At 42.8% G+C, this 25,321-nt stretch overlaps 1 protein-coding gene across 4 annotated transcripts in view; it reads right to left on the reverse strand.

Moving 5' to 3' along the window:
• Positions 1-25,321, reverse strand: part of MICU1 (mitochondrial calcium uptake 1) — a 96,294-nt gene that overhangs the window by 26,746 nt on the left and 44,227 nt on the right. For 2 of the 4 annotated variants that reach the window (XM_085229650.1, XM_085229651.1), the window contains exons 6-9: positions 23,410-23,453; positions 10,179-10,244; positions 8,850-8,964; positions 5-87 (exon numbers count right to left, since the gene is read on the reverse strand). In XM_085229650.1, coding sequence (XP_085085776.1) covers positions 5-87; positions 8,850-8,964; positions 10,179-10,244; positions 23,410-23,453 — 308 coding nt within the window. The remainder of the gene's footprint in view (positions 1-4; positions 88-8,849; positions 8,965-10,178; positions 10,245-23,409; positions 23,454-25,321) is intronic. The other 2 variants (XM_085229652.1, XM_085229653.1) reach the window with 2 other exon arrangements.

Consider the following 25,321-nt stretch of genomic DNA (forward strand, 5'->3'; position numbering starts at 1 on the left):
TCACCTGCTCAAACTCTTCCATGTCCACTTCACCATCGCCGTTCAGGTCAAACATCTTGAAGGCAATTTCAAAATTCCTTTGGGGAGCTACATTGAAGAAATATTAAAAAAAAGACCAGTTAAAGAAAATACACAAGTTCAAAACAAGGCAGGAGTTACAAGTTCAGAATGATGCCATCTGAAAGTAGATTTCTACAATGCCTTTTTAAAGGAGTAAACAACTCTCAGGAATCTTTACAAGTATCATGGTGCTGTTTTTAACAGAGATTGGGGGGAAAAATGTTTCTTAAAAAACAAAGTATTCCTTTTATAGACGGAAAAGAAAAAAGCAAAACATCATCTCATATCTGTAATGAGCAATCAAAAGCAAATGACACCGTAGCAGGAACTGAAGCCTGTTGGGCATGGTGTAATACACACTTGGCCAGTTGATGTCCCTCCACGCTCTGTGCAGCAGCTGCTGGGTACAGAGTTGGCCAGGGCTCTAGGTAATTCTCTTCCAGACTCAAGCTCCTGTCACTGTGCAAATTTAAACAAATCATTACCAACCCTGTCTCAGTCCACATATAACACAGAGACAAGAACATGAGCTGGAGATCACCAGCTGGAACCCAAATGAGACTGTGGCACTCTATTTTTCATTGCACTTCGTCTATGTTGTTAGGCTTTATCTAGCCAGAATTGTGTGAATGCATCAAGCTGACAAGTTAGCTTCATAGCAACCTATTACAGCAAAATTGCACTGCTATTGTGCATCCTAAGGAATTCCAGTAGATTTCTGTTCCAGGTTCTGCAACCCGTTAACATTTAAGTTACAACAGTACCATAATTTTCTCCCCAAATTAAGCTGATGTCAGAGAGTGCATATTCTTCCACTACATTCAAATATATGCCACTTACACGGATTTTGGCTTTCACTAGGATTTGCAGGGAATCCATCAGGCTTTAACTATTGCTCAGGTTACCTTAAACAATGCAGTTCAACTCTCTGTTCTGAAGGGCGTTCTTCCCCCCAGAGCTGGCAGCAGGACACAGGTCACCAGTGAGGCTCAGCCCCCTTCAGCCTCATCCATTTTTATTGACTTTAATATCTCTTGCAATGCTCAAAAAAAAAATAAAAGTTTCAGCAGCCTCTATGCTAGCCTCTATGCTAGCACCTCTCAGGGATGGCAGCACAAAGAGGAATCATTCAGAGAAATTAACACAATTAACTGAACTGGATTTGTGTATTGTTTACAGCTTAAATTTAAGGCCAGAAGACTTTTATGTTGTATTTCCCCTTACTATAATAAATGGGAGCACTTTATGGATTCAGCACACACGTTAACGAGGTTGGGTTTCCAATCACTTTGAGACTTACCAAGATGTACGACACCATTAAACCTGACGACAGAAATGGCCTGTTGCCCACCACAAGAAATACACACCGCATGCAGGTCCGCAGTTATCTCTGGGTTTCCAATTTCCCCACACTACACAAGCCATTACCTGGGCTTTAAATCGCAAACACTGAAACGCCCTACATGAAGGATGTCCCCTGTAACCATGTCAATATCCAGCAGCACGCTGTCTGATAGTTCCCCTTCCCTGTGCCATTCTGCAGCAGAAGAGATGCCTCCACCCTGGCTCGTTCATCCTGCCCAGGTCAGCAATAATAATAATAATGCAATGTCATGATGGGATTTATACTAATTCCTCATTTCCTCCAAGAATGAAAATATTAAGAACCTTCCAGCTGCTCTACTAGTAATGCATCCATTTCATTCATTTTAATTGCAAGTTCCACATGAAAACCTGCAGGCATTTCTTTTCATTAGCCCCAAAATCTAGTGCTGCACTGCAAGTCATTTGCTCTGTGAGGAAATATTGAAACAGAAAATGAATCCAGTTACAAGACGCTAGCAGAAGAGTAATTTACTTACAGGTCTCTTCCTCCCATTTTCCCTGCCACAGTACAACAATGCATATGCTGAGGTTGCCAAAACTGTTTCTCTTTATCAAAATATTATCGTTTTTTCTTTTTCTCTTCCTTAAAGCAAATGTATCATGGTCCACCTTTGGAAACATAGCGTGAACAGAGAAAAGAAAGCATATTCATCCTATGTGCACAAAAGCCATTCCTTTCCTTTCCCTTTTCCAAATGCAGAGAACAAGACCCAGAGAACAGCATTAAAGCAAGCAGTTCTGCAACAAAATCCTGCAGGGTCATTATTGTCTAGGAAAGTGACTTGAAATTGGCAAATTCAATTACTTCATCCCTTTAATAAGCAGACAGTTTCATCCTCCAGCCCGTGTACCCGCCATCAGCTCTTTGCAAAACCTCTCCCAACCAACAAGTGTAAATCATGGGAATGAGAGGGCAGCAGAGGCGATGAGTTCAGCCAGCTCCTGCTCAGGAACGTGTCCCTCAGTGCGTGCCCTTGGGCCCCAGACACCCATATTTATGGGTCCCAGGTGAGATGGCTGCTGCCTCTCCACTTGGGCACAATGATGCTGACCAAGACTTATTGAGAAACAACCGTTGTGACAGCAGCTGAATGTAGCCCTTTCACACCATGCCCATCACCTGTGGTTACATCAGCCTCTGCCACTTCCACCTTGCTTCCTTTTATGCTTGCAGAAACTTGCACACCATTAAACCCACTGGCAGGCGTTTGCCTGCCTAAAACCTAAAACCCACTTCTGGCTTGTCCCCAGCACTGCACTGCATTTCCAGCTCTTTGATTGTGCAAGCCATCTCCTCATAAGCCTCTCTGACATTATTAAGGATCAATAGTTTTTCTTTATGACTAATTTCCCTGGGGAAGCAAGTCAGAAACTGGTCAGGGCAACTGCATTTTTTCTCCAACTTCATTTCTAGGCTGTAACAGTTCAGTAAGAGTTCAAACACAGGGCTATCTGCTCACATGAACATTTTAAAATTTGAAATTGGTTGACAATTTAAAAATGGCTTTTGTTCTTAAAGAATTTGTTCAAATACAGTGTTTTAAAACAGAAATGAGGTAAGGAGACCAGAAGGCACACACACACAGCAGCATCGAGAAGACAGCCAGCCTTCACCAACCAGCAACGCTGCCACACTGAGAACATCCGCCTGGCCTATCAGCACAAAGCCCCAGGGGATTTCTAAGCAATTAGATGAGGCATTTTTATACCAATTCCATCATTTTTAACTATTTTGAATCACTCAAGGGACCAATTTGCAGCACTCAATTGCTTTTTATTGCCATTTACTAACACCAGAAGCAACGTTTTCTGAAAGACTCTAAATGCCCACTTTTGAGAAATGCCACATTTCACTACTTTTGCATTTGTTTCATCTTCTTTTCCCCTCTTTCTGGAGAAAACAGCATTCTACACTTAAAGAGATGACTCAATAAGTCCTTCTCTGCAACTGCTGTAGGACCTCCCGCGGCACATGACTACAGATGCATCTATTCAGCATCTGCCTTCGAGGTAACAACTATTAGGAAACCTATTTCAAACACCCTTGTGAGCTGACAAGATCACTTTCTTCCAAGCACTTGGAGTTTGCTTTGTTCAATACGTGTGCACTGATGAGGGGATGTTTATAAGGCCTGGAGCACCCTCACCCTAACAGCCATTTGCAACAGTCTCCACCACATTGGTTTTTTGGTGAAGGAAGATTAGCATGGCTCCTTTTAGATGCAGTTCAAAAATTACTTGCCAAGGTAGTTGGGAGTCTTGGTGATGTTAGTAAAGTACAACTTCTAGGCTGCTCTTGTACTCTTATGGAACATTTGGTCTTCAGTGGGAACTACAGCAAGAAGCAGCTCAAGACTCCAACATCCATTCTGAAGCCCAGCAAGATTCCAGCTGGGGAGCCATTTGGAGAAAAACTAGTCATTAGAAGTTAAACACTCTAATCTCTTCTCCATCTGTCACAAAGTTAAGAAAATGCATTTTCTTCACCTTTGGGAAACGTGCATCTTTATAATCAACCCTAAATTAACACAGTTCTCCTAAAGCAGAGGGAAATAATCTACAGAGATGGCTGTTCAAGCCTCACAGCTATAACAATACACACATCATGTTTTTCCAGGCCACATTAGAAACATCTTACCTTCTCCCTCCAAAGATTAATCAGGATTTTTCCACCTTCAGTTACATGAATCAATACGGCTATTATTCTGTCTCTGCATTTTAGCCAAGAAATCTCTCCCTGTTGGAACTGGAACATTTTTATCTGAAGGAAAGAATCGGGGTCAGAGAAAAGCTCGCCATGACAAGACTGCAGCCAGCAGCAGTATCTGGTTTGGTATATGTGATCACAAGTGTAGCAGGGAAGAATTTGATAATACAGCTGAACATAATGATCTCCCAGTACTGTAATATTTTTTGAGAATGGAGTAGAAGCCCTATGGGAAGCAACTGTCCATGGAATACAGATGTCAGAGCCCTCATTACAATGAAGACAGAAAATGGAATATCATATTCCAGATATTTTTTTATTTAATTGCTCCTTTATTTCTGAAAAGGAATGCTGGTCTAACCAATTGAACAGTTCTATTATAAATAATGTTAATCCAGTAACAGTTATTCACATGGAAGTACTGTAATCAAGTCTGCAGCATGAAGACTGAGCTACATGAACGCACTACTGGAACTAGTGCTACCTGTAAACAACTAACAGTCTCTTCTTACAAAAGGAAGGATCAGAATTACCTCTGACTGAAATAACACAAATACGTCAGAATTAATCTCAGCATACAAACCCACTAAAACACAGGTTTCAGCTTTAAGGCAGACATGAAACCCCAAAAAAATAAGTTGATCTATTTTCGAACTCCAGCCAAAATCTAAAATACAACACTGCTTTCATGAGTGGGAAAGTGTCTTTCCTGCGTGGCAGAAGTCCATCCTACTTGCATTACTAGGAAAAGCTTGGGACAGGAGGCAGAAGCAGCAAAGCTGATGGTTTTCCAAGAGTCGTACCTGAGTGCTGGGAAGCAGAAAATGGTAGCTGTAGCAGCCCAACAACTTGCCAAAAACGTTATTTTCCAACCAGAACTGCTTTGGCAGCATTGCCTGGCTTGCTCTCAATGTGAGATGCCTGCATCCAGGACAGCTGCATACATGCCACCTCTGGGACCCAGGAAGCTGGTGGGATTGAAGACATCCCTACATGTGTGTATGCATACTGGGAGACTGAAGGGCTTGAAAGCTTAGAGTAATGATAAAATTAACATGAACAAGTATTCTTAGTAACTCAGAGCAACCTCATTTCCTTTTCTTATAGAAACAAGCTGTATAGCAGTTGGTGTTACTTTGTAGGATAAAAACACCATCAGTAAGATTATAGATCTCACTTTTGTGCCGAGCCCCACAAAAGGCTCACGATGCAGTCAGAAAGTCATTCCCAGAGCTAGCTGCTTTGCCATTTACTCTCTAAACAGGGAAAAAAAAAAAAAAAAAAAAGCAAGAAAAAACAACAGAGATTCAATCTATTCCACACAAGAGGCTTCTCAGGGGCCATTCCTGCAACAGCACTGGGAATTTGTGTTGCAGCCCGGAGCAGGGAGCAAGGAAATGAGAAATGTCACTGGCTGGTGCGGCACTTGGGACAGGGCCCATAGGGCACAGGAAAAGGAGCTGCACGTAAGCTCTCAGAGTGCTGGCAAGGGAGCAACTCCTTTGGCATGAGACTACATTATTTAAACCCCTTTCTTCATGGAGTAAACCCAGACACAGTGACAGTCCAATTATGGAAACACCACTAACTTATTCTGTTAACATCCAGCTCCTTCCAGTGCCTGTTAATCAAGCAAGCAATAGTATGCCTGTGCAACAGGCCACGTTCCTTCTGAAAAGCTCATTCTCCCCTTCCTCCAGCTGTCCTGTAAGTCCAAAAGCAAAAACTTCATTGCTTAGGGATGCAACATCTACTTTCCTGTGACAATTTAAGGAAAGGGGTGCAATCCCACCTGTGTTCTGCTCACCTTTATTCTGCTCGTAATTCTACCTCTGTACCAGAATACAAAGAGCAGCTGAAGCACCAGAAGCCACGTGCTCTCCCCCCAAGGCCATTCAAGCTCTAATTACCTTTAATAGAAGGCAGGCTTTCTGAAGCCAGCTATTTTATTAGCTTTTTTAAACTACATTTTCACAGAAACACAGCAACTGATGAGAACAGACAGTACTAAAAGTGAGAAATCAATTGTAAATAGAATATGGTGACAGACTTCATTTCATGTGCAATATGCAAACAGCTCTCTGCAAGCAACATGCAGATGAAGGCTTCAGCCCTCTCCTCTCCTCCCTCCCCAACAGCTGATACTCAGCCTGCATTTCAGGGAATCAAATCAAAATGAGCTTCAGCTGCAGTACAGAGATAAAGGAAACAGAACAAGCAGAGACACTCTAGCAGAGCCCAGCAGCACTTTCAGAAAAGGGTAAGGAGACAGGAGACCGACATAGGGAGTGCACAGGATGGGCACGAGCCACCCCAGCACTCACTGGGTACCACCACCCCAAGGAGTACTGCAAGATGCAGCCCTCTGGTCCCTTAAGTTTCCTGTTTCCAAAGGTTAGCATCTTTCTAAGATCAATAAGCCAGACCAGATCATCAGTGATGTCTTCTCATGACTTCTGAGCACAGCAGAAGCATCTCTTCCTCCCACCACAGACTCAACCTCATGGTTCCCTTCTAAGCTTGATATGGCATCTTCTTTCTCCAGTATTTTGCAACATTAAGCTATATAGTGTGATCTACATCTCCCTGTTGTCCAAACACACCCGTAACATTCGAGTCATCTTGAACTTTCAGGTTCAAGAAACATTGTCTTCTTCGTATTTTATTTACTTCCTAGTAGGAAAACAAAGCACTACTGATTCCTGAAAGGTAATGTTTACAACCAGGTGAGCAGAACAGGCAGGGTGGCATAACAGGGGATTCCTATCTTTACAACAGAGCAAGATTTAGTTTTATTTTCAAAGAAGCAAATGCTTTAAAAATGAAAGCACAAGTCTTCTGGGGGGCAAACTGCCATTTGACAGTAGCTCTGGAGATGGTCCTCTATCTTCAAGAACCACTCAGCATAGTTCTTGAAGGACAAGCCAACACAAAAAGGAGCCTAAAAATTCTGGAATGTTTTCTTTTTTCCTCCTAACAGAAGTTTCTACCTTGCCTGTCCTTCACACCATTCTTCAAAGCAAAAACTACCCAATTCTGTCTCCTCTTGTTAGTCTGATGCCCTAGTAATTGTGGACATGTTTAGCACCCTGAAAGTAAGAGAGGAAACCCAGCCTGCCTCACAATGCTCTAATGCAAGGCCGGCTGCTAATCTAGTGCAAGGTGGTAAACTGTTTTATTCTCACAACAAAGAAATTAAACCAAAGCAAGAATTTGTATTTATTTCTGCTGTCTGTGGAAGCACACGCAGTTTGTTTGGCATGGTGCATACTTGCTTCCCAGCTTGTTCACAACAACTGGTACAGCCATAAAAAGACAAGGGCAGTGCTTGCTAAGCCACATTTAGTAATGTGATACGATAGGTTTGGGTCTGCCATCTGCAGAGACTCAAATTAAAAGCACTTGCTATAAAAGTGAAATTAACTCATGATTTTGGCACAGTCTGGACTAATAGAAGAAAAGAACGGCAAATATCTTGAGTCAGCTCTGAGACTCAAAGATGCAGATTAAAAATCCAAAGGAAAATCCTTGGCTCGAAGCAGCGCTACATATCCGTGTTTGTTTTTGCGACACGAAGGTCACATACAAGCTTGCCCTGCCAGGGCAGGGTGACAACCAACAGGGCCTTGAAGCTTGTCCTGTCACAAAGCCCCCAGAGTGAGGCGTTCAGCAGACGAAGGGCTGCCTCTTTCATTCACCCATGTTACAGCATGCAAGAGCACAAGAAAAAATACAGCACCTATTGCTTCTACAGAATGCCAGCAACTTACCTGACTGACTCTGAGAACAGCACAAGGCAGGTAGCAGTGGGGATTTATTAAAAAAATGCCAAGTGCCAGGATTTTGTTTTAATAACTTCATCATACGGAAGAAAAGTTTGGCCCTATAATTGTGTATTGTTACTATATATAAACATTTTTGAAAGCCTGGAAATAAACTGTCTCCATTCATTTGGAAAGCAGCATTGTTCTCTTCCAACAGGACTGAAAGACAACAAGGAATTGGTTAACTTCTTTTCTGGTGAAATGGCATCTCCTGACGTGCATCGCAAAGACGGCCCTGTGCCTGCTTCCCCCATGAGCAAAGGCTAGAAATGCCATTCAACATCACCAAATTCTTCAGCTTCACCCTTCTTTGCCAACAGAATAAACTTAAGTCCCAACACTCAGAGAGCAGAAGGCTTTGCTGGGACAGATCAGCAGATCAAAGAAATACCATGAATGTAAGTCAAGCAGTGAGAGAAGACAGAAGGTATCTAGTGATGTTTGTGGAAATGTAAACTGCTGAACTTCTCATCAGATTACATCCAGCACAAGTGTGAACTTACCAAATACAGCTGAAGAAGAGTTTGTACAGTTCATCCAAACGCAACAGTATCATACAGTTAGCAGAACTCAAGAACAACTGTCCATTTACAATTCTGAACAGTAGGTCAAAGGACTCGTTCCCTAAAAAGCCACATTCTTAATTAAGAAATACTACTTTGGAAGTCATCGATCTGCTCATCTTTCTGAACTACTGAAGCTAAATCTAAGAGAGATGAAGCAATAGCAATTGTTGACCCCACTCATGTTACAAGCAATCAACAACCCCTTTTAGGGAAATGTATGCAGAGTACAAGGGAAAAATTATTGCTCGTAAAATTCCAAAACTTAAACAAAAGCAGTAATTGCAAGGAAAAAAAAACCGTACTTACTGGAAAGGACTGTTGTGAGGAAAATGTAGTCTGAAAAAGAAATGAGTCCACATTCCCCAAGAGCATAAAATATACTGTCTTCATCAGCAAACTTTTCTCGCTCCTGAGACAACTTCTGTTAGTTGATCCGACCCCAATCCCAAAAAGAGAAAATAAAGCAATCAATTAAATACAGAACCCGAAGGCTTTCTTTGTGTCCTTACCACCAAGCCATTCATGTACACACACCCCTACTGTCACCATTCATATTTAGCGGACCTTTTCCAGCCTTCAAATCTGTCAGAATTGGTCTGCAAAGGTCAGTGCTTCCTTATCTCAAATCAGGGATAAAGAATTGCACAGCAGTTGGTTAAAACTAACTGAAATACAGATAAACTAGGTCAATTTTGCTTAACATTGCCTGAATCTATGAGAGAATACAGTGCTATATAAATCAGATCTTGGAAAATATAAGATTTCCACAGGAAATTATCAGATTTCATTAATAGCATTTTCATTTTAGTTGTGCTCTGTAGCAGTAGCCAAGGAAGATCTATTTCACACAAATGTGGAGTATGATCAAAGTTACTTTAAGTCTGTAGCAAACAGAAGCACACAGTTCAGGAGTGAGTTCAGCAAGCTCACTGAGAAGGACCAGGACTGAGACCATACTCTGACCTCTTTGTTCCACTTCTTTTCCAACATGTTGAAGGTTTAATAGAAACCATCACGTGTTTTATCACCTGATCTCCTTTACTAAGCTAAAAATCCAAGCCACTTTGATCCGCTGAAGCTTCAAAGACTGAAAAGGATCCATAAGACTGTTAAGAGCTGCATATTGAATTCCACACTGGTGACCCACTTTAAGAACATGGCAGGGGGAGGCACGCACACACACGGACAAAAACAAAATTAACGTAAAGAATAACAGGTGTGGATGGGGTTATTTCATAAAATCAGTTCATGCAAGCACAGAAGCGTGGTCAAGGCAGGCTGAATTTAGGATCAGCTTTAGGAAAACCACCAACAAACACCACCACACGAGGGCCCAGCTCCACAGCTGTCCCCCACTGTTACCTCTGTCTAGCGGAGATCCCATCATATACAAGATAAAGGAAAGAAAACTGGTTAACCAACAATACAACAAGCAGACAAAACATAACATCAAGTTGAACAGTTAGACTTGCAAGGAGCAAGAAAGTGTTGAAGCAACCAGGTGGTTGCTTGGACTGAGGGCTGCTACAAAGCCTGGGGCCACATCCCAGCAGGGTTAGCACCTCGCCCCTGGGGTCAGAGCCATGGGCTGTGGGCCGGCGTCTCTCATCCAGCCCAGTTTTTGAGAGAACTCACCATTGCAGGTGGCAGCAGGTTGGGGATGAGTTCAGCTAATAATTTAGATGAAAATTTAACCCGTATCTGGCTTGGAAATCACAAGAAAAGAGACAAAAATACACTTTTCAGGAAAAACGTTCTGCTCTATTGATCAAGCACAACTCTTTACAGCAGCTCTTCCTTTATTCTCAGGAGTGCAACAGGAATTTAACAAGAGGTGTGTCTCTCACAGCAGACAACATTAATGGCATTCATTTCACGCAAAGTAACTGATTTATGCTTACAGGATATCAGGTTAAAGCATTGTTTACTAAAATGCTTTTGCCTCCCCTTCCCATCAAGGCAGTTCCCACACAAAGCAGCCTTCAAGCCAACTCATTAAGGACAAAAACAACACCTGGCTTTCCTTAAAGCTGAAGGGAAGATCAAGGAGAAAATCAGTTTCCTGGTACTGCTTCCTGATGGTGCCATCAGCTGTGTCTCAGCTGCTCACATGATTCATTGCCCTGAACACATTTCACCAGCATTTACCACAGACTAGCTGCTAGCATCCACCTGCTTCATTTGCTCTAGGGACCCCCATGAGGAAGGTCCAGAAGTTGATTTATTCATTTCCAAGGGTTCCACTTCTGTGCTTAAAATTCACAGCTAGCAAACCACTCAAACAAGTCTCCATGAACTTAAAAACCAGATCCACTGAATAACAATAAAGTGGATATCAAGTCTGCTACTCTCTGAAATAGAAAGGTTTAGACAGATAGGAGGGAGAAGCATTTATTCATCTGCATCTTACTTTATGTCAATAAAAAAGGCTTTTTTTTAAAAAAAAATTTTTTTCTTTTTTCTTTCTGGCTTCACTGCTTTCTATGGAGCAGGGTAGAAGCCCTTCCCACTATGGGAAAGGCTAAGAGCGTCTTTTTCTCCTCTTTACAGATCACATTCTCAAGATTTATATTTCCTCATAGAGAAAAAAAAACAATCAGTCAACCCTTTGCTCAGTGACGAGCGGATTTAGGCTTTGCTGCCGTTCTGTTGCAAGCTCACACACGCCGAGTGTTAAGGTGCTCCCTTAACCAGAAACCCATCACAGAACAACAGCAAGGGTTGGGGTGCATCAGCTCACGTCAGTTTAACGCTATTTGAAAAGAAAAGGCGATCTGCAATTAGCATTCTGTAAGATGTGTAGGGCAAAAGCAGACCAGTAAGCACGTCCAGATGAAAACTTCCAGCACCAAGCCCATACTGTTGGCTGGATCAAAAGGAACTAAGTTTTCACAGACAGATGATGGTTAATCAACAGAAGAAAATGTTATTAAAAAAAGGCAAATACTCAGCAGGTGAATTTCACTTATACATACACAAAAAATACACATCACTTATGAGCTAAGGCTTCCCAGCTAGGTAGCACATCAGCTTGCGTGCACTACCAGGCCTGCTGTGGGGGGCACAACCCCCAGCACAAAGTGAATTTTCAGAGTGCATCGTTACAAGTCAGACATCTTCAGCGTAACATTTTTCTCTATCTTAACTCCATTCCCCAAAGCAGAACAGTACATTAAAAACACTCACTGCTATACTCCAAGTGCATCCCAAACTGAGCATGTGCAAGTGAGCAGGGCAGGCGAAGGGTTTATTTACAGCTGTGATGCCTCCTGCCATCAGGCAGTAAACTTGTGGTACACACACCCACCCACACCCATTAACAGCTGCATAAGAAAGCAAGCCAAATATACAATTCATTTCAGCCCAAGCACAACTGGACAAGGTGAGTGACAAACCAGCAGTCATGGCGGAACAACTCTGTACACACACAGGTAAATTCTCTTACAATATCATTAAACATCAACAACAGGTGCAAAATAGTAGCTTTTCACAATGCCAAGTTTGGTGTGCACCTTCCGATTCAGACAAGCAGCAGCTCAAAGACAAGCACCTCTCATGAAACAGCTGGTGTTTTCCCTACATTTTACATCACATGGGTTAAGCACTCATCTCAGTGGTACCCACAGAGGGTAGCAAACAGCCCCCCCAGGTGACTGTGAATGAAGTGGAATGCCACACACCCACAGCTCCCCAGACCGTGTGATGCACAGAGACTGCAAGCAAGCAGAGCACCCAGAAATGTAACTAAATTTCACATATTCTGCCCCAGAACTGATGAGCTACAGGAGCACACCTCAAGCCAAATGCACAGTGCAGCTCCTAAGCAAAGGCAAACATACATGAGCTGAATCAAAGCTTCAAGGTACAAAAGATTTGGAAAACCTGCTTGTTCCTTCCTTTGCTTGCTGAACATCACCCTTACTTTGGGTGACAAAGTGGTTTTCCCAGGGACGAACGAGGAGCGCAAGGTGCCAGGGAGATGCAGGAGCGGTGTGCCAGCCCTACTGCACAGAGCTGGGATCACCGGCATGAATTCATGGTTAATAGATCAAACGACACACTCAGTCTGTTTAATACTGAATTAAGCAAATCCAGAGAAGGATGCAGTTCTGCAAGTTAACAACTGCCATCTCTGGTTTTATTCTGCGCCCGACTGCAGCTAGGAAGCTGTATCAGCAAAATCCTTGCAGACCCACTTTGTTCTGCATTTCAGAACTCCTTAAAGAGCAGCACTTGACTTGCCACTTTGGGAAGAACATACACTTGGTAAGTCACTTCAAGATGACAGTGCATGCTCCAGTCCAGAGAAGAAAACATGCATTCAGCACCACTGTTCATGTAACGCCTTTGTGTTTCAGTATCACCCTCGTACTTTCTGCAGCCAACCTTCAGGAAGTCATCAGCCCCCCACTCTCACCCACCAGAGATTGCCTTCCAGAACCAACAACACATGACAGTACATGCAAGACAAACATATCTCCAGAATCAGAAAGTAATTTTGTGAGAGGAATTTTAGGTGAGCCATAACCAATTCTTATCGATACCATACAGAGTTCATTCCTTTTTAAAAGAAACATCTCACAGGTACCAGCATTACTTGAGAAATACAAAATTGTGAACATTTCAAATAGTGATAGCAGCTTGCTGCAAAGCATTCTGTTCCAGTCCCAAGTGACCACCCTCAGTTATGCTAACCTTTAAAAGATAGCTATTCATACGCTTCTCTTACAGTTAAGAATAGACAGAGGAAAAGAAGTTTAGAAATGCAGAAATATTTGTTTCACAGTATGGGTTTCTGAAAATCTGTGCTATAAGTTTTCCCAATATATACAGTTAAAATCTCTCTGATTAGGCCCGTCCTGAGTTTTCCAGCTTCACAAAATGAAGGTGACCTGTATTATTGCAGTTTGGGAATATGCATCTCGAAAATGAAGATGTATCTAAAAGAGCACGTGACCAAGATGGACTTTATAGAAAGCAACTCCCTGCATCTTGTGTCAATTTCTACCCTATTTTTATCTGCCTTATAAACTCTTGCTAACCCTCAAGCCGTGGTCAAAATGGTAAAGCTTGGGAATTATTTTTTTTGGGGGGAGGGGCTGACGGGGAGCCCCATTACTATTTGTGAACACCACACTAAGCAGTACATATCAAGATTATGCACCATTAGTGCTGCTGGCATCCAACTTGACCCGTGGAGGTTTAACTCAGCAGACAGCATCCTTGCAAGTAAAAGCCTATTAGGAGCTCCACGGCTGCTGGAAGAACAAATCTTCCCATCACATTTATTGGACGGCCGTTTTAATGAACGCACTGTAAATGGTCTTTAGCACCTACCACTGGAGTTGTTTGACATCTTTAAAAGCACTGCTTGGCCCCAGGCAGCACACTGAGGCACCACATGTAAACACGCAGTGAGGAGGCTCCAGCTTGCCTTCTCAGAGCCTGCAAGGCAGTTGGCAGGGACAGACCCAGCCCCTTCCACCTGGGAAATGGCTGTGCAGGTGCTCACTGCAGCACCATGTTAGTCCATTGCAAAAGCAAGAGGAGGAAAAGCTTTAAAGAAATGCCAAAGCAAGCTGCAGGCAATCTCACCTCAGTCACTGACAATACTGAACTCTGCCTGCATCCAAATGCTTAGCTAGCTTCTGAAATGAAGGGGACTTGTTCATTTTCACTTGTTTTTCTGAAGATGGGAACTTTAGAGAATGAAAGCCATTAATTAAGAAATTTTATGATACAACCCATGTTGGCACCTCATACCTACAATAAGAAAAGGGAAAGAAATAAAAAGGAAAAGGGTTTTCAGAAGCAGGCAAACAGAGCCTTTCAGCCTCTGTGTTCCAAAACCCTGTGGGAAGAATGGCAGGACAGGTCCCTGTACAAGGAAACAAGGACAAAAAAGAACGTGAGGGGGAATAGAGCATTGAGGCATTTTTTAAAGCTAGCTTTAAAATGGGATGTGAAGTCATTTCAGATACAGTACTTGGGACTTCATTTTAATAAAAATATGAAAAAAGGTGTTTAGGTTGTGAGTGAATTCATTACAGCCCATGCAAGTAACTCAGTAATAATAATAAACCAGCAGAGAAGTTTATGGTATCATCAGTAATGGCTCCAGATGATTTATTATGAATTCTACATATTAACATGGGCAAATGCAAACAGACTCTGCATGACAAATCAGGGTGGTGTCAGAGCATAGGATAATTTATGACTGCCTGATAAATACTGCAGCTTATGACCTTTCATGAGCACATTTTAATAAGCAGCTTTTAAACTCTCTACTTGTGGGGTTATTTATCTGCTTACATGCACAGGGGACACAAATACACAGCAGGACATTGATGAGATTCTGCATATCTCTTTCTCTCTCTAAATTTGAATTTGGACACATACAGAGAATGAAGAATTAGGCATCATTATTAGTACGGGTGGTCCTCTGAGACTGGAAAGAGATTTGCATTCACTCCTTCCAGCCAGGCTGGAAATATTCATCCCTTTGCAACAAATGGCACCTGAAATGCAAGGCCAGCATTCGGCACGACCAAGAGAAATGACACAGACTTTCCAGACCCTTGGCAGGCAGCACACGCAGTCATGCACAGGAGGAACCCCTGCTGGGAAAGCAGAAAGGAAATGCTTCTGAAAAGGGACAGTCTACACTGCTGCTCCCTGCACTGTGGAGCTGTGCTGCTGGGCCAGAAAGGGGTTGTGAATTCCATCCTCACCCTCAGCTTCTTCACTCAAAACAAGCCAATTCATTTATAGCCATTGTTTTGGCTGTAATAGCTAGCAATAGCTTCTTAGGAAGTATTTAATCTTTATCCACTGCACGTATTTGCAGCTGATGCCAGTTCCCCCCAGTCTCTTAAACATCTGCAGACACGGCTTTTTTTTTTTTTTTTTTTTTTTTTTTTTACACAGGGGAAAAGAAAAACCCTCAGCGCTGAAGACAAACGTCCAACCTCTAGAGGTTTTGTACCCAAAAACTACAGGAGGTGAAGCTCTTCTGCTCCTGCTCTTCCCACAACACCCCTTCTCACACTGCCTGGCCTACCTACAGCCAGCTCAGCTCCAGCATCAGGTCTGTCCAACCACTGCTGCCCTGAAAGATTTCTATTACAAGATCACACACTTTTTTCCCTCCCATTAAGCACAAGGGGCAGACAACGTTGGGAAACGCACGGACAGGAAGTGCCTGTAGGAGCACAGACATTTGTCATGGATATTTGCTGGGGAAGGACTGAATCAAGGTCCTCCACATCCCAAATCATGCTTCTGAATCTAAACATCAACAGGCACTTAGGTCTCCAGTTGGAAGACAGGGTGCTGCCTTCCTGCATCTCACCTGCATTGCAAAGATTTGTGTGTCACATTTAGAATATTGCCCTCTTCTTCCATTAAAAAAATACTGTGTGATTGCACAAGGTAAATTGGTTTCATTACTATCACAAAATTAGAATACAAAGCCACTAGAAGCCCTTTTACAAACTCTAGTTCTTGCTACCCTCTTCTTGAACATGCTTACCTAACATACTTCTGTATCTCTAAAAAAATAAAATAAAATAATCAGGGAATTTTGCAAAAAGCACCTTCCCCAAATTCACATGGAGTCAAACACCCGATGTTTCCCTCAAGCATTTTACAAGCTTAAGCCAGCAAAATGCCTGTCTCACAGAATAAAAATAATTCCAGGCCTCAAGCAGAAAATGTCATGTTTCAACAGAGACAACCTACTGCTGCCTATGGAAACAAACAAAAATGTCAGAGGCGTCTAAAGACAGCAAGGTGCAGATTTGAACACTGTCATTAAGAGATCTTAGCAACCTGGAGTGTTTGGCCATAAATCCTTTAGGTCAAGTCTGACGAAGAATGAGTTCAGGATTATTTCTTACAGGGGCAGGGAGAAGGGGTCAGCATACACTGTCCCTTTTACATGAAAAGTGCACGTTATGAGGTCGGAAGCACAACGTAATAAAAGCACATGCTGTCTGCTTTGTACCTGCCAGAAATCCTGGTGGAAAGGGAGAGGGTTAGAAAAGGGAAGAAAATGAGGGAACGCTCAGTTACACCAAAACCAAAGCATCATTAGAATAAAGACACAAGTACCACAGATTAGTAGCTGGAAGAAACGCCCGCTGGATACCTAGAAACCAGAATGAAAGAACACACAGAGAAAGCAGAGCATTTCAACAGGATCCACCAAAGGAGCCCTGGGAAAACAGGCAACAGAGTTAGTGGCACAAGGCAACAGAAGGGACAGCTCCCTTAGAAATGAAGTATGTCCCACATGTTTGGTAGAAGAGGTAGGAAGGGATGGAGCATGTACTGTATGTGGAGGTAAAGCAACTCAGGAATCCATAGAGATGTTTGTGTGCCATGCATTTACCTATATTAGAAGCAGCTAGGCCTTTTCTTTGCTAAGATTCATTTTTTACTAAAAAGGAACAAAGAGGAACATGCAGTTCAGTGTCACACAGATTCCAGTGACCCCCACACAGGAGAAGGCAATAAGGAACACAGAACTAAACCAAAACAGCCAACCAAAGCAGCGGAGAGCCAAGTTTGGCCAAGAGGAAAAAGCCAATGAGGAAAGAAACTCACAAACAGGCAGCGGTGTCAGCAAAGAAAGCAAAGAAAGAAAGCACTCAGCTCAGTTCACAGGTTTGCTGATTACCTGCACTAAGCAGCATCCCTGTTTGCTTTCCCCAAGCCATGGGAAAGAACTCTCCCTGCCAGCTGGTTGGAACACTTCGGGGAACGGCAGAGAAACTTGCATACAGAAGAGTGAGGTTGTTACTTACATGAGGTGCCTCCTGCTTGTAATGTAAACGCAACCAGCACTAAGCAGGATCAGAAGTGGAATGAGTTTAAAAGCAGGAAATCTGAAATTAGACACTAATGTTTCATAGGTATTACAAAACAAGCTAGATGAGCACCTCGAGGTATCTACAAGCCGTAAACAGCTTTAGCTGTTACTGGCTTACACCAGCATCTCAAATGATCTTACCAAACACACCAGCAGGACCTCATACTCATTGAGATGAGTTCAGAGGACTCCTCAACTGTTTCGTTCTACTTAAGGTAAAGCTCCAAGGATCTTCCTTAGCTAATGAGCTCATTAAATTAACTGCTCACACGCCTCATACTGCATCCTTTTGAGAAGAGGTACTTAATACCAGTATCTCTGATGTTAACAGAGGCACTTAAACATGATCCAGTGGTTGGCACCTGAAGCAAAGCAGCACTTGAAGCTTACAGCAGCTTACACTATTCTGGTGCAAATCTTGTGCTCTTACACAAACCCGAGGAACCCAGAAATTCAAGCTAATGTATAGAAGCCAGTTTTCTTCATCTCCAAAATTAGCAGAAAGGTCCTTTGATTCTCCAGAAAAATCTATACTAAGGACAGTTCACCTTCCTCCAGTCCTTTCCATAGAGAGCCTTCCTGAGCACACTTTCAGGCTCCAGAGGATGCCCTTCCCATCACCTGGCATGACATCCTCCTCCTGCACTGCCTTCCAGCAGCTCTACAAGGCTTAATTCCAGGGCAGCTCTTCTTTCATGGACACGGCACCAGTGACAGGACTAGGCCAATCCTTGTTCTGGTCTCTCACACAAGCCTGCTACCTGGATGACTGAATTATTTGTGGCACACAGACTCTTCACAGTGGGAATGAGTTCCAGGTGTTGAGGTGGTCCTTACCTAACTATTCTGTCTTTACACTTCAATCAAAATGAAGAACATCAGAGAAACCAACACAAAAATACATGTAGTTTCAAACAAATTGCCAGGATAACACAGAATATAAACCTGTAATATAACAGCAGTTAGAGTATCTAGACACACATCAAAACAACTCCCTTTTCCTTTTAGGAAGTGAGAAGGACTGAAATTTATGTCCGTAGGCTACAAGCAGCCCTACTATTTCTGGTAGAGACTGACTTACTGCTATCCAGAAAGGGAAAGCTTCTTCCAGGAAAGGGTACAGAAACCATCAGAAGTATTCACCTTTGTCTTCATTTCGTTAACACTCTGCATTTCTCTCAGGCATCCCAAAACATCTAGAGATGCAAACATAAATGCTAGCAGGAAGTACTTCATTTGCAAGTTTAATTAGAGGGCAATGAAAGCCTCTCTAATTGCTTGCTGCAGCAATGGTAGCATGAGGGTAAGCTGCTCCAAGTAGATTGTGAGCTTTAGTTTGTATTAAGCAGCAGCAAGACATTCCTCCCACTGGAGTGCAAAAAGGGAAAGTCAAGTTTATTCAGCACCAAGCAAACAAGCTAGGTAGGTTTTTTCTACAGTGTGCGCTCACCACAACCATTTTCTGCCTTCACTCTCATGTTTATAACCAAGCTGTTCTGCTGAAAGATCCCTGCTCAGGCTCAGCAACACGGGGACCATGCTGAGTAGTGGCTCTTCTGTCTGCACAGGTGGCAGGGTATGATTCAGAACAAGGTGGATATGCAGCCTGCTCCAGAGGAGCACCACTACCAGAATCTCTATCGCTATCACCTCTGGGACATAAAGTTTGCCAATCACTAATGCATAAGCCAAAGGAACAGCAATTAAACAATGCATGAAAATGGAAATTTTTTAAATTACATCTGTACTACACACTCAACACCAGTGAAACCTGTGCACAGACACAGTTCTGCTTAGTAATGTGAGAGCTTATTTATCACCATCAACTTGCTAAGCAAGGATAAAAGCAGTGAATGATGAAAGTACAAGAAATTAATTTTAAAGTCTGATGCAGGAAGGAAATCTCCACGCTACTCTCTAAAGTGTTCCTTAAGAAGCGCTGATGAGCAGAATGCAGCTGAGGAACAGCATTCTGAAATTCAGGCAGACTGCACTCCTAACAAGAGGTACACCTACAAGATGGCAAAACACAAGGAGGGGCAAATGATATTTTTCCTTCAGCACCGAATGAGCAGAATGCTTTGCTGTTGGGCACCCTTCTACTCTGCTGTCATGAGACCCCACCTGAAGTACTGCATCCAGTTCTGGAGCCCTAACACAAGAAGGACATGAAATAGGAACAGGTTCAGAGAAGGACCATGAAGATGATCAGAGGGCTGGAGAGCCTTCCCAGAAAGGACAGGCTGAGAGTGCTGAGGCTTATCAACCTAGAAAAGAGAAGGCTCCAGAGAAAGGGACCTTATAGTGGCCTTCCAGTACCTAGAACAGGCCGACAGGAAAGCTGGGTAGGACTTTTTATTAGGGGAGGTAGAGAGAGGAGAAGGGAAAATGGCTTTCAACTGGAAGAGGATACATTTAGACTAGATATTAGGCAGAATTTACTTTTACACTCTTTACTTTGAGGGTGGTGAGACACTGAGACACTGGAATGGGTTACCCAGAAGCGTTGTGGGGGCCACCTCCCTGCAAGCACTCAAGGCCATACTGGATGGAGCTGTGAGACTGTGATCAACCTGGTCTAGTGGAGGTCTACCTCCCTATAGCAGGGGGTTTGGAACTGGATCTTAAATGTCCCTTCCAAGCCAAACCATTTTACGATGTGATAAAATGCAAGAGAAAGAAACAGCTAAGGTCTGAGCACCTTAACTTCACAGTATTTAGAGCTACAAGCTGGAATCTGTCTGGTCTCACATCAACCTACATGCCTGCTGGGGCAAAGTGCTTAGATGGCAATCAGGCTCAATACAACGAACATTTGGAGATGTTGACTAACTCATTTGTTCCCCACTGAATGAAGAGCAATCAAGGTCTCTTTCTCTGTTTCTAGAAGTCTGTTGGGGGAAAAAGCACATACTGAAACAGAACCAGGGACAGAGCCTCCTCCCTGCACATTCAGCATGGCAAAGGAAAGGATGGGGTCATGTTGGTAAACAGATCTGATAAAAGACTTTCACTGTATGAGTGCTTCTGGGGTTTTTGTCTCAAAATGAGTTAGGGAAAAGTATTTAGGAGCAAATGACAAGAGCGCTGTTCCATTAATAAGGTATTACATTTACTTCCCTCTCCAGCCACTCTCTAAATCATCACTAAGAAAGAGCAGGAAGAAAAAAAGAGGTATTGTGTTCTCACTGTGGCATTCAATCACACGAAGCAAGATGCTTCAGAAACCCCACATAGAGGCACATCACAGCAAAAATCATTTGGCACTACCAGTCCCAATCACTGCACATCATTCAGCTGCTCTGATTGCAATTTTAAGTAAATATAATGCTTTCTCTAAGAAGAGCAGCTCATATCTGCATATTAATGCCGCAGCATTTCCATCTCGACCATTTAAACTCAAAATTCACACCCACACTTTAAACTTGGTCTTCTAGTATATAATGAAAATGCAACTGGCTGCACAGCTGTTTCGATTGTTTTTTACTGAATCCCTTTCTAAATGAGTATTTACATGCAATCCTGGGTAGAAACTTTTGCTGGGAACCGAAATTATTTATCTTTTCTGCTCTTCAGTCACTATCTAGCTTGCATATTCCCAGGAATTTTTTGGAGCACAGCTTGCTCTCATCTGAATAACTACATACTCTTCTTGTTTCAAAAAAAAAAAAAAAAAAAAAAAAGGAATTTCCAGAGCAGAAGGCTGACTTAGAGCATGTACCTGCACCGAAAATCCCATTACCCCCATGTGACATCTGTAGAGATGCTTAAGGGAACAATGGGCTCTCAGCTTGCGGCATGAGTTCATTCTCTCTGCCAATGCTATGGAACCAAAGGGTCAGAACTGCATCTTCACAGCCAGAGCCACAGCTGAGCAAAGGCAGAGGAGGCTGTGATTCCCAAGAGTCAGCAGGAGTTGGATACAGGCAAGAAGGAAGACGTGCAAGAAGATTCAATCCATCAGGTGCTGCCCTGCAACTTGAACCTGAATGAGGGTCAGTCCTGCAGCACCTTGAGTGCTTACCTGGAAGGGAACAAGCATTTGTTTTAAACTGATGCCACAGCAGGCAGTAAGATGAGAAATACGAGTGCTATCAAGACAGATCAATCTGCTGTCAGCTTTTCTTTACTGAGGGAGAGCCAAGACCAACTTACTTCATGCTCTCTTCAAATGATTGCCTCACCTGGACATCATCACCACCCTAACAGTCAGAGCCAGCTTTAGTCAGCCCCAAGGCACCTTTAAGCGAACAGCTAAACAAACAATGAAGTCTCTTGCTTCATTTTCAATAGAGCAAACTGCTTCTAGAGTGTTATTAGACTGTGGGAAAAACAGGTCCCAGGATAGGGTAATAATGAAGACCATTATAACACCCCCTAAACCTGCTGCCTCACCTTCAGACCATCCAAATCAGAGAATACACACATCCAAATGCAGCACTGACACCTAGAAGCTGCTTAGAACTGTCTCTCTCCTCTGGTCAGAGGAGGTGATGTTTGGTACATCACATGCAAACATGTTCTCAGTTGAGTCCTCAGGGCCAAGTCTCAAAAGAACAAGAAGCTGAGTTAAGCAAACTGTATCCCTTTGGATCTTGTACCTAGTATGATTGGAAATGGTTGTACAGTGCTCAAGAACAGAACCACCAGCACAGACTGTGTGGTTTTCACCATTTCTTCCCTGCAAACCTTGTTTATGTAAAACCTAAAGGATGAACGTGAGAGCTTGACAAGGCAAAGCGATGAAAGCAAGATGATGTAAAACAGACTGCTACAAACCAGGCGAAGAAACATTTGATATTTTGCAAAGAATGTGCACTTTTTTAAATCACAGAAAGCAGACATCATAGTTGTGTGGAGGAGAAGAAAACAAGTGTTCACAACACGCTTCACTTTTATGCATCAAAACAGCTGCCAAAGCACTACCCTGCAATTGTCTTTTTTCAAGTCAGCTCCCACCTTGCTGCCTGGGGAAGCAGAACATTGCACAGCACAGATGACAGGGACCCCAGGTATTCAATACCCTTTTTTCTTTACCTTTCCCTACCAAACACAATACAAGGTAGGGAACTGCATGCATTCAGCCCACACAGTGTATATACAAGTCTTTAAATGCAAGTGTCTCTGTCGAAGCTTCCTAGAAATGCCTAACACATCAGGTACATCACTTGAGCAAGGAGGAGAATCAGAGATGCTTACTGCTCTTTGGAAAAAGAGAAGCTTTATTTTCAGATGATGCAGATGGAATGAAAATGTTGCTAAGCAGCCAGGGTTACAGTATGTGCCCACAGTGAGGTAAAAGAAAAGTAACCAACCTGCAGTTACCTGCATCAGGTCAGTATGGGCTGGTAGTCCTGGGGACAGAGCTACCTCCACACAGAAGGGATTACAGTGGGGTTAATCGGGCCTTCAATTTGCATAATCACAGGTAGGATGCCACATGCTCCATTACACAGGCAGACTAAACTACAGAGAATGCTCAGTGATTTACCAATATGTTTCATGTCAGCACAAACATCCAGAACAGCTGTGTGCCGCTGTGGAAAGGACCTAGGGCTCAGAAGGGGAATGAAGCAAAGGTATCTCATGTGGGAGGGATGGGGGAGTATGTGCTTGGGATGCAGAAAGGATCAGGTGTCTCCAGGAATCTGGAGACAAGCTAGAAGGGAAAGGTCAGGTGAGTTTTCCCTGAGAAGGCACAGCTCACAGGGCTCACTCATAACAAAGCAGCAAGGAAAAGTGATTACAACATACAATTTTCTGGCATACAAGTACATAAGAGGCAGCAATATTTTGACCGTAAACAGGACATCAAGCTCCCTTTGAAATACAGTAACCGTGAGTAAGAAAGATTTCTTTATCAAAAACACTACAACACTGTAAAAGCTTAGAAGACAGTACTTGCACTTACACCTAGGCACAGTTAATAAGTACAGGAGTCTAGGTTAAAAAACTTCATTGAGTAATTAGACTGTTAAGTGTGTATGTGCTCACCTTCCCATCATAGCGTTTCACTATAAACTGATCCAGCCCCAGATCTGAAAGAGAAAAGAAGAGTATTTACAAAAATGGTCTTAGACAACACAAGCATTTCTTGGGCTTTCAGATACCGTAGTGATTAAGAAGTAAAACACAGTCTAAAGTACAAAGTGGAAAAATTGTATTTTGCATCTTCCTGTATGCACTTTGTATTTTGGTCACAACAGACGAACTTAAAGCATCAGAGAAGGAAACATCTATCCAGCAGGGGCAAGAACAGCTCCCAGCACTTCCCATGGGATCCAAAATGCCTACCCCAAATGTGAAGATCTCTGGTGTGACAGTGGGAAGAGGTCCTGCCCACAATGCTCCATGTAAATGCATATTCACAAAGCTTGTTCTTAGTAACATCTTTTGAACAGTTCACAAATAGCAAAATGAAGGATTGTTCCCATAAATGAGATATACTCATACAAATCCAAACCTTGTTTATGGTGTAGTATAGAATTGTTCCGATGTAATCAGATTTTCAAGGCCAAGAGTTGTAACTGCATTCACAAGTGCTTTAGCTAGAAGGGTGCTTTGGAGAGAGGCAGAAAGGGAGGTTATGTATACTAGGACATTCTCACTCATACCAACACAGTAAGTACTTGTCTATCCCTACATGGGGAAAACAGCATTTTCAGAAGGGGGGAGCAGAGGCCTCCATCTGAACACCGTGCATCCTGCACATACGGGCCGGATCACAAAAAAGAAAAATAAAAGTAGTCAGGGAGGTTAAATTGAGCTTTGTAATACGAATCAAGAAGATGCATCCTGTGGAGATAAAGCAGAACTTGAACCAAATGCTTTCAGTAGTTCCGGAGCACAAGGGCCAATTTTCATTTCTCTAAAGAGTAAAACCCTCCAAATAGCTACATCCCATGCATTTTCTGTCACTGTTTATGATCATTATCACATGCTCATTTCAATTTAAATTAAAGGAAAAGGATGAAAAACAATAAAACCTCTTCCAGCTCTTTTGGAGGAGGAGCACACAGCCTGCTGCATCACCTGCCTGTGAAGGAGGGTGGTAAAACACCTCCCATCCACTGAAGAAGCTCGTAATGCTTACAGTGCTGAAAGTGAAGTTATTCATCACTCCAGGATGACCTCTTCCACCTTTCTGAGCCAAATCAGTTACAGCAACTCTGCCACCAATGTCAAAGGTGAAGGCGGCTGCCAGAGGGCTTTCTGTGCGTGTGAGCACTCAGGGCACCTTCTCACCATTTTGCATGCCCAACAGAGGAAAAATTGCACATTCAAGCACTTTCAGAATGCAACCTTCTCTTCTTCTGAAACTTTGTCTGAAGTTACAGAATAGAGCCACACTGTGAGGAAGGTTTTGTTTAATGCATGTGTTCATTTTGCTAGAGAGGTCACATAGCTGGGGCACAGCCCTCCTGCACATCCAGATGCTGAGCAGGGCTGCTGTATGCCACGCATTGCATACAAGTCATTTCTCCTCCACATCTCATCTTCCCATGCCTGAAATGAGTGCCGAAATGTACTCACAGAAAGCTGTGAGAGGACACAGGGTAAAAATAGCAGGTGAAAGTATGACTTAATGGCAAACTGCTCACACTTGTCACTGCTTGGAAAGCAAACAGGTTTCAAAGGAGACCCAAAATGAAGACATGTTCAAACACCAAGGAAAGACCAACAGCTTGTACATATATATATATATATATATATATATATAAGTACATATAAAGTTATTAAAAACAGCAAAATATCACCTAAAAAGACAACCCTAGTATGAATGCTAAAGGAAGAGGCAAAGAACATAACCTCAGTGCTCTCCACAGATGTAACACGAGGTGCAAAAAAGGAGGCGCAAAGGGGCTGCGACTGGAGGCAAGTACAGAGCACCACAGAAGTGACAGCA

The sequence above is a fragment of the Meleagris gallopavo genome, chromosome 8, assembly GCF_905368555.1.
Source record: "Meleagris gallopavo chromosome 8, MGAL_WU_HG_1.1, whole genome shotgun sequence".
Taxonomy (NCBI): domain Eukaryota; kingdom Metazoa; phylum Chordata; class Aves; order Galliformes; family Phasianidae; genus Meleagris; species Meleagris gallopavo.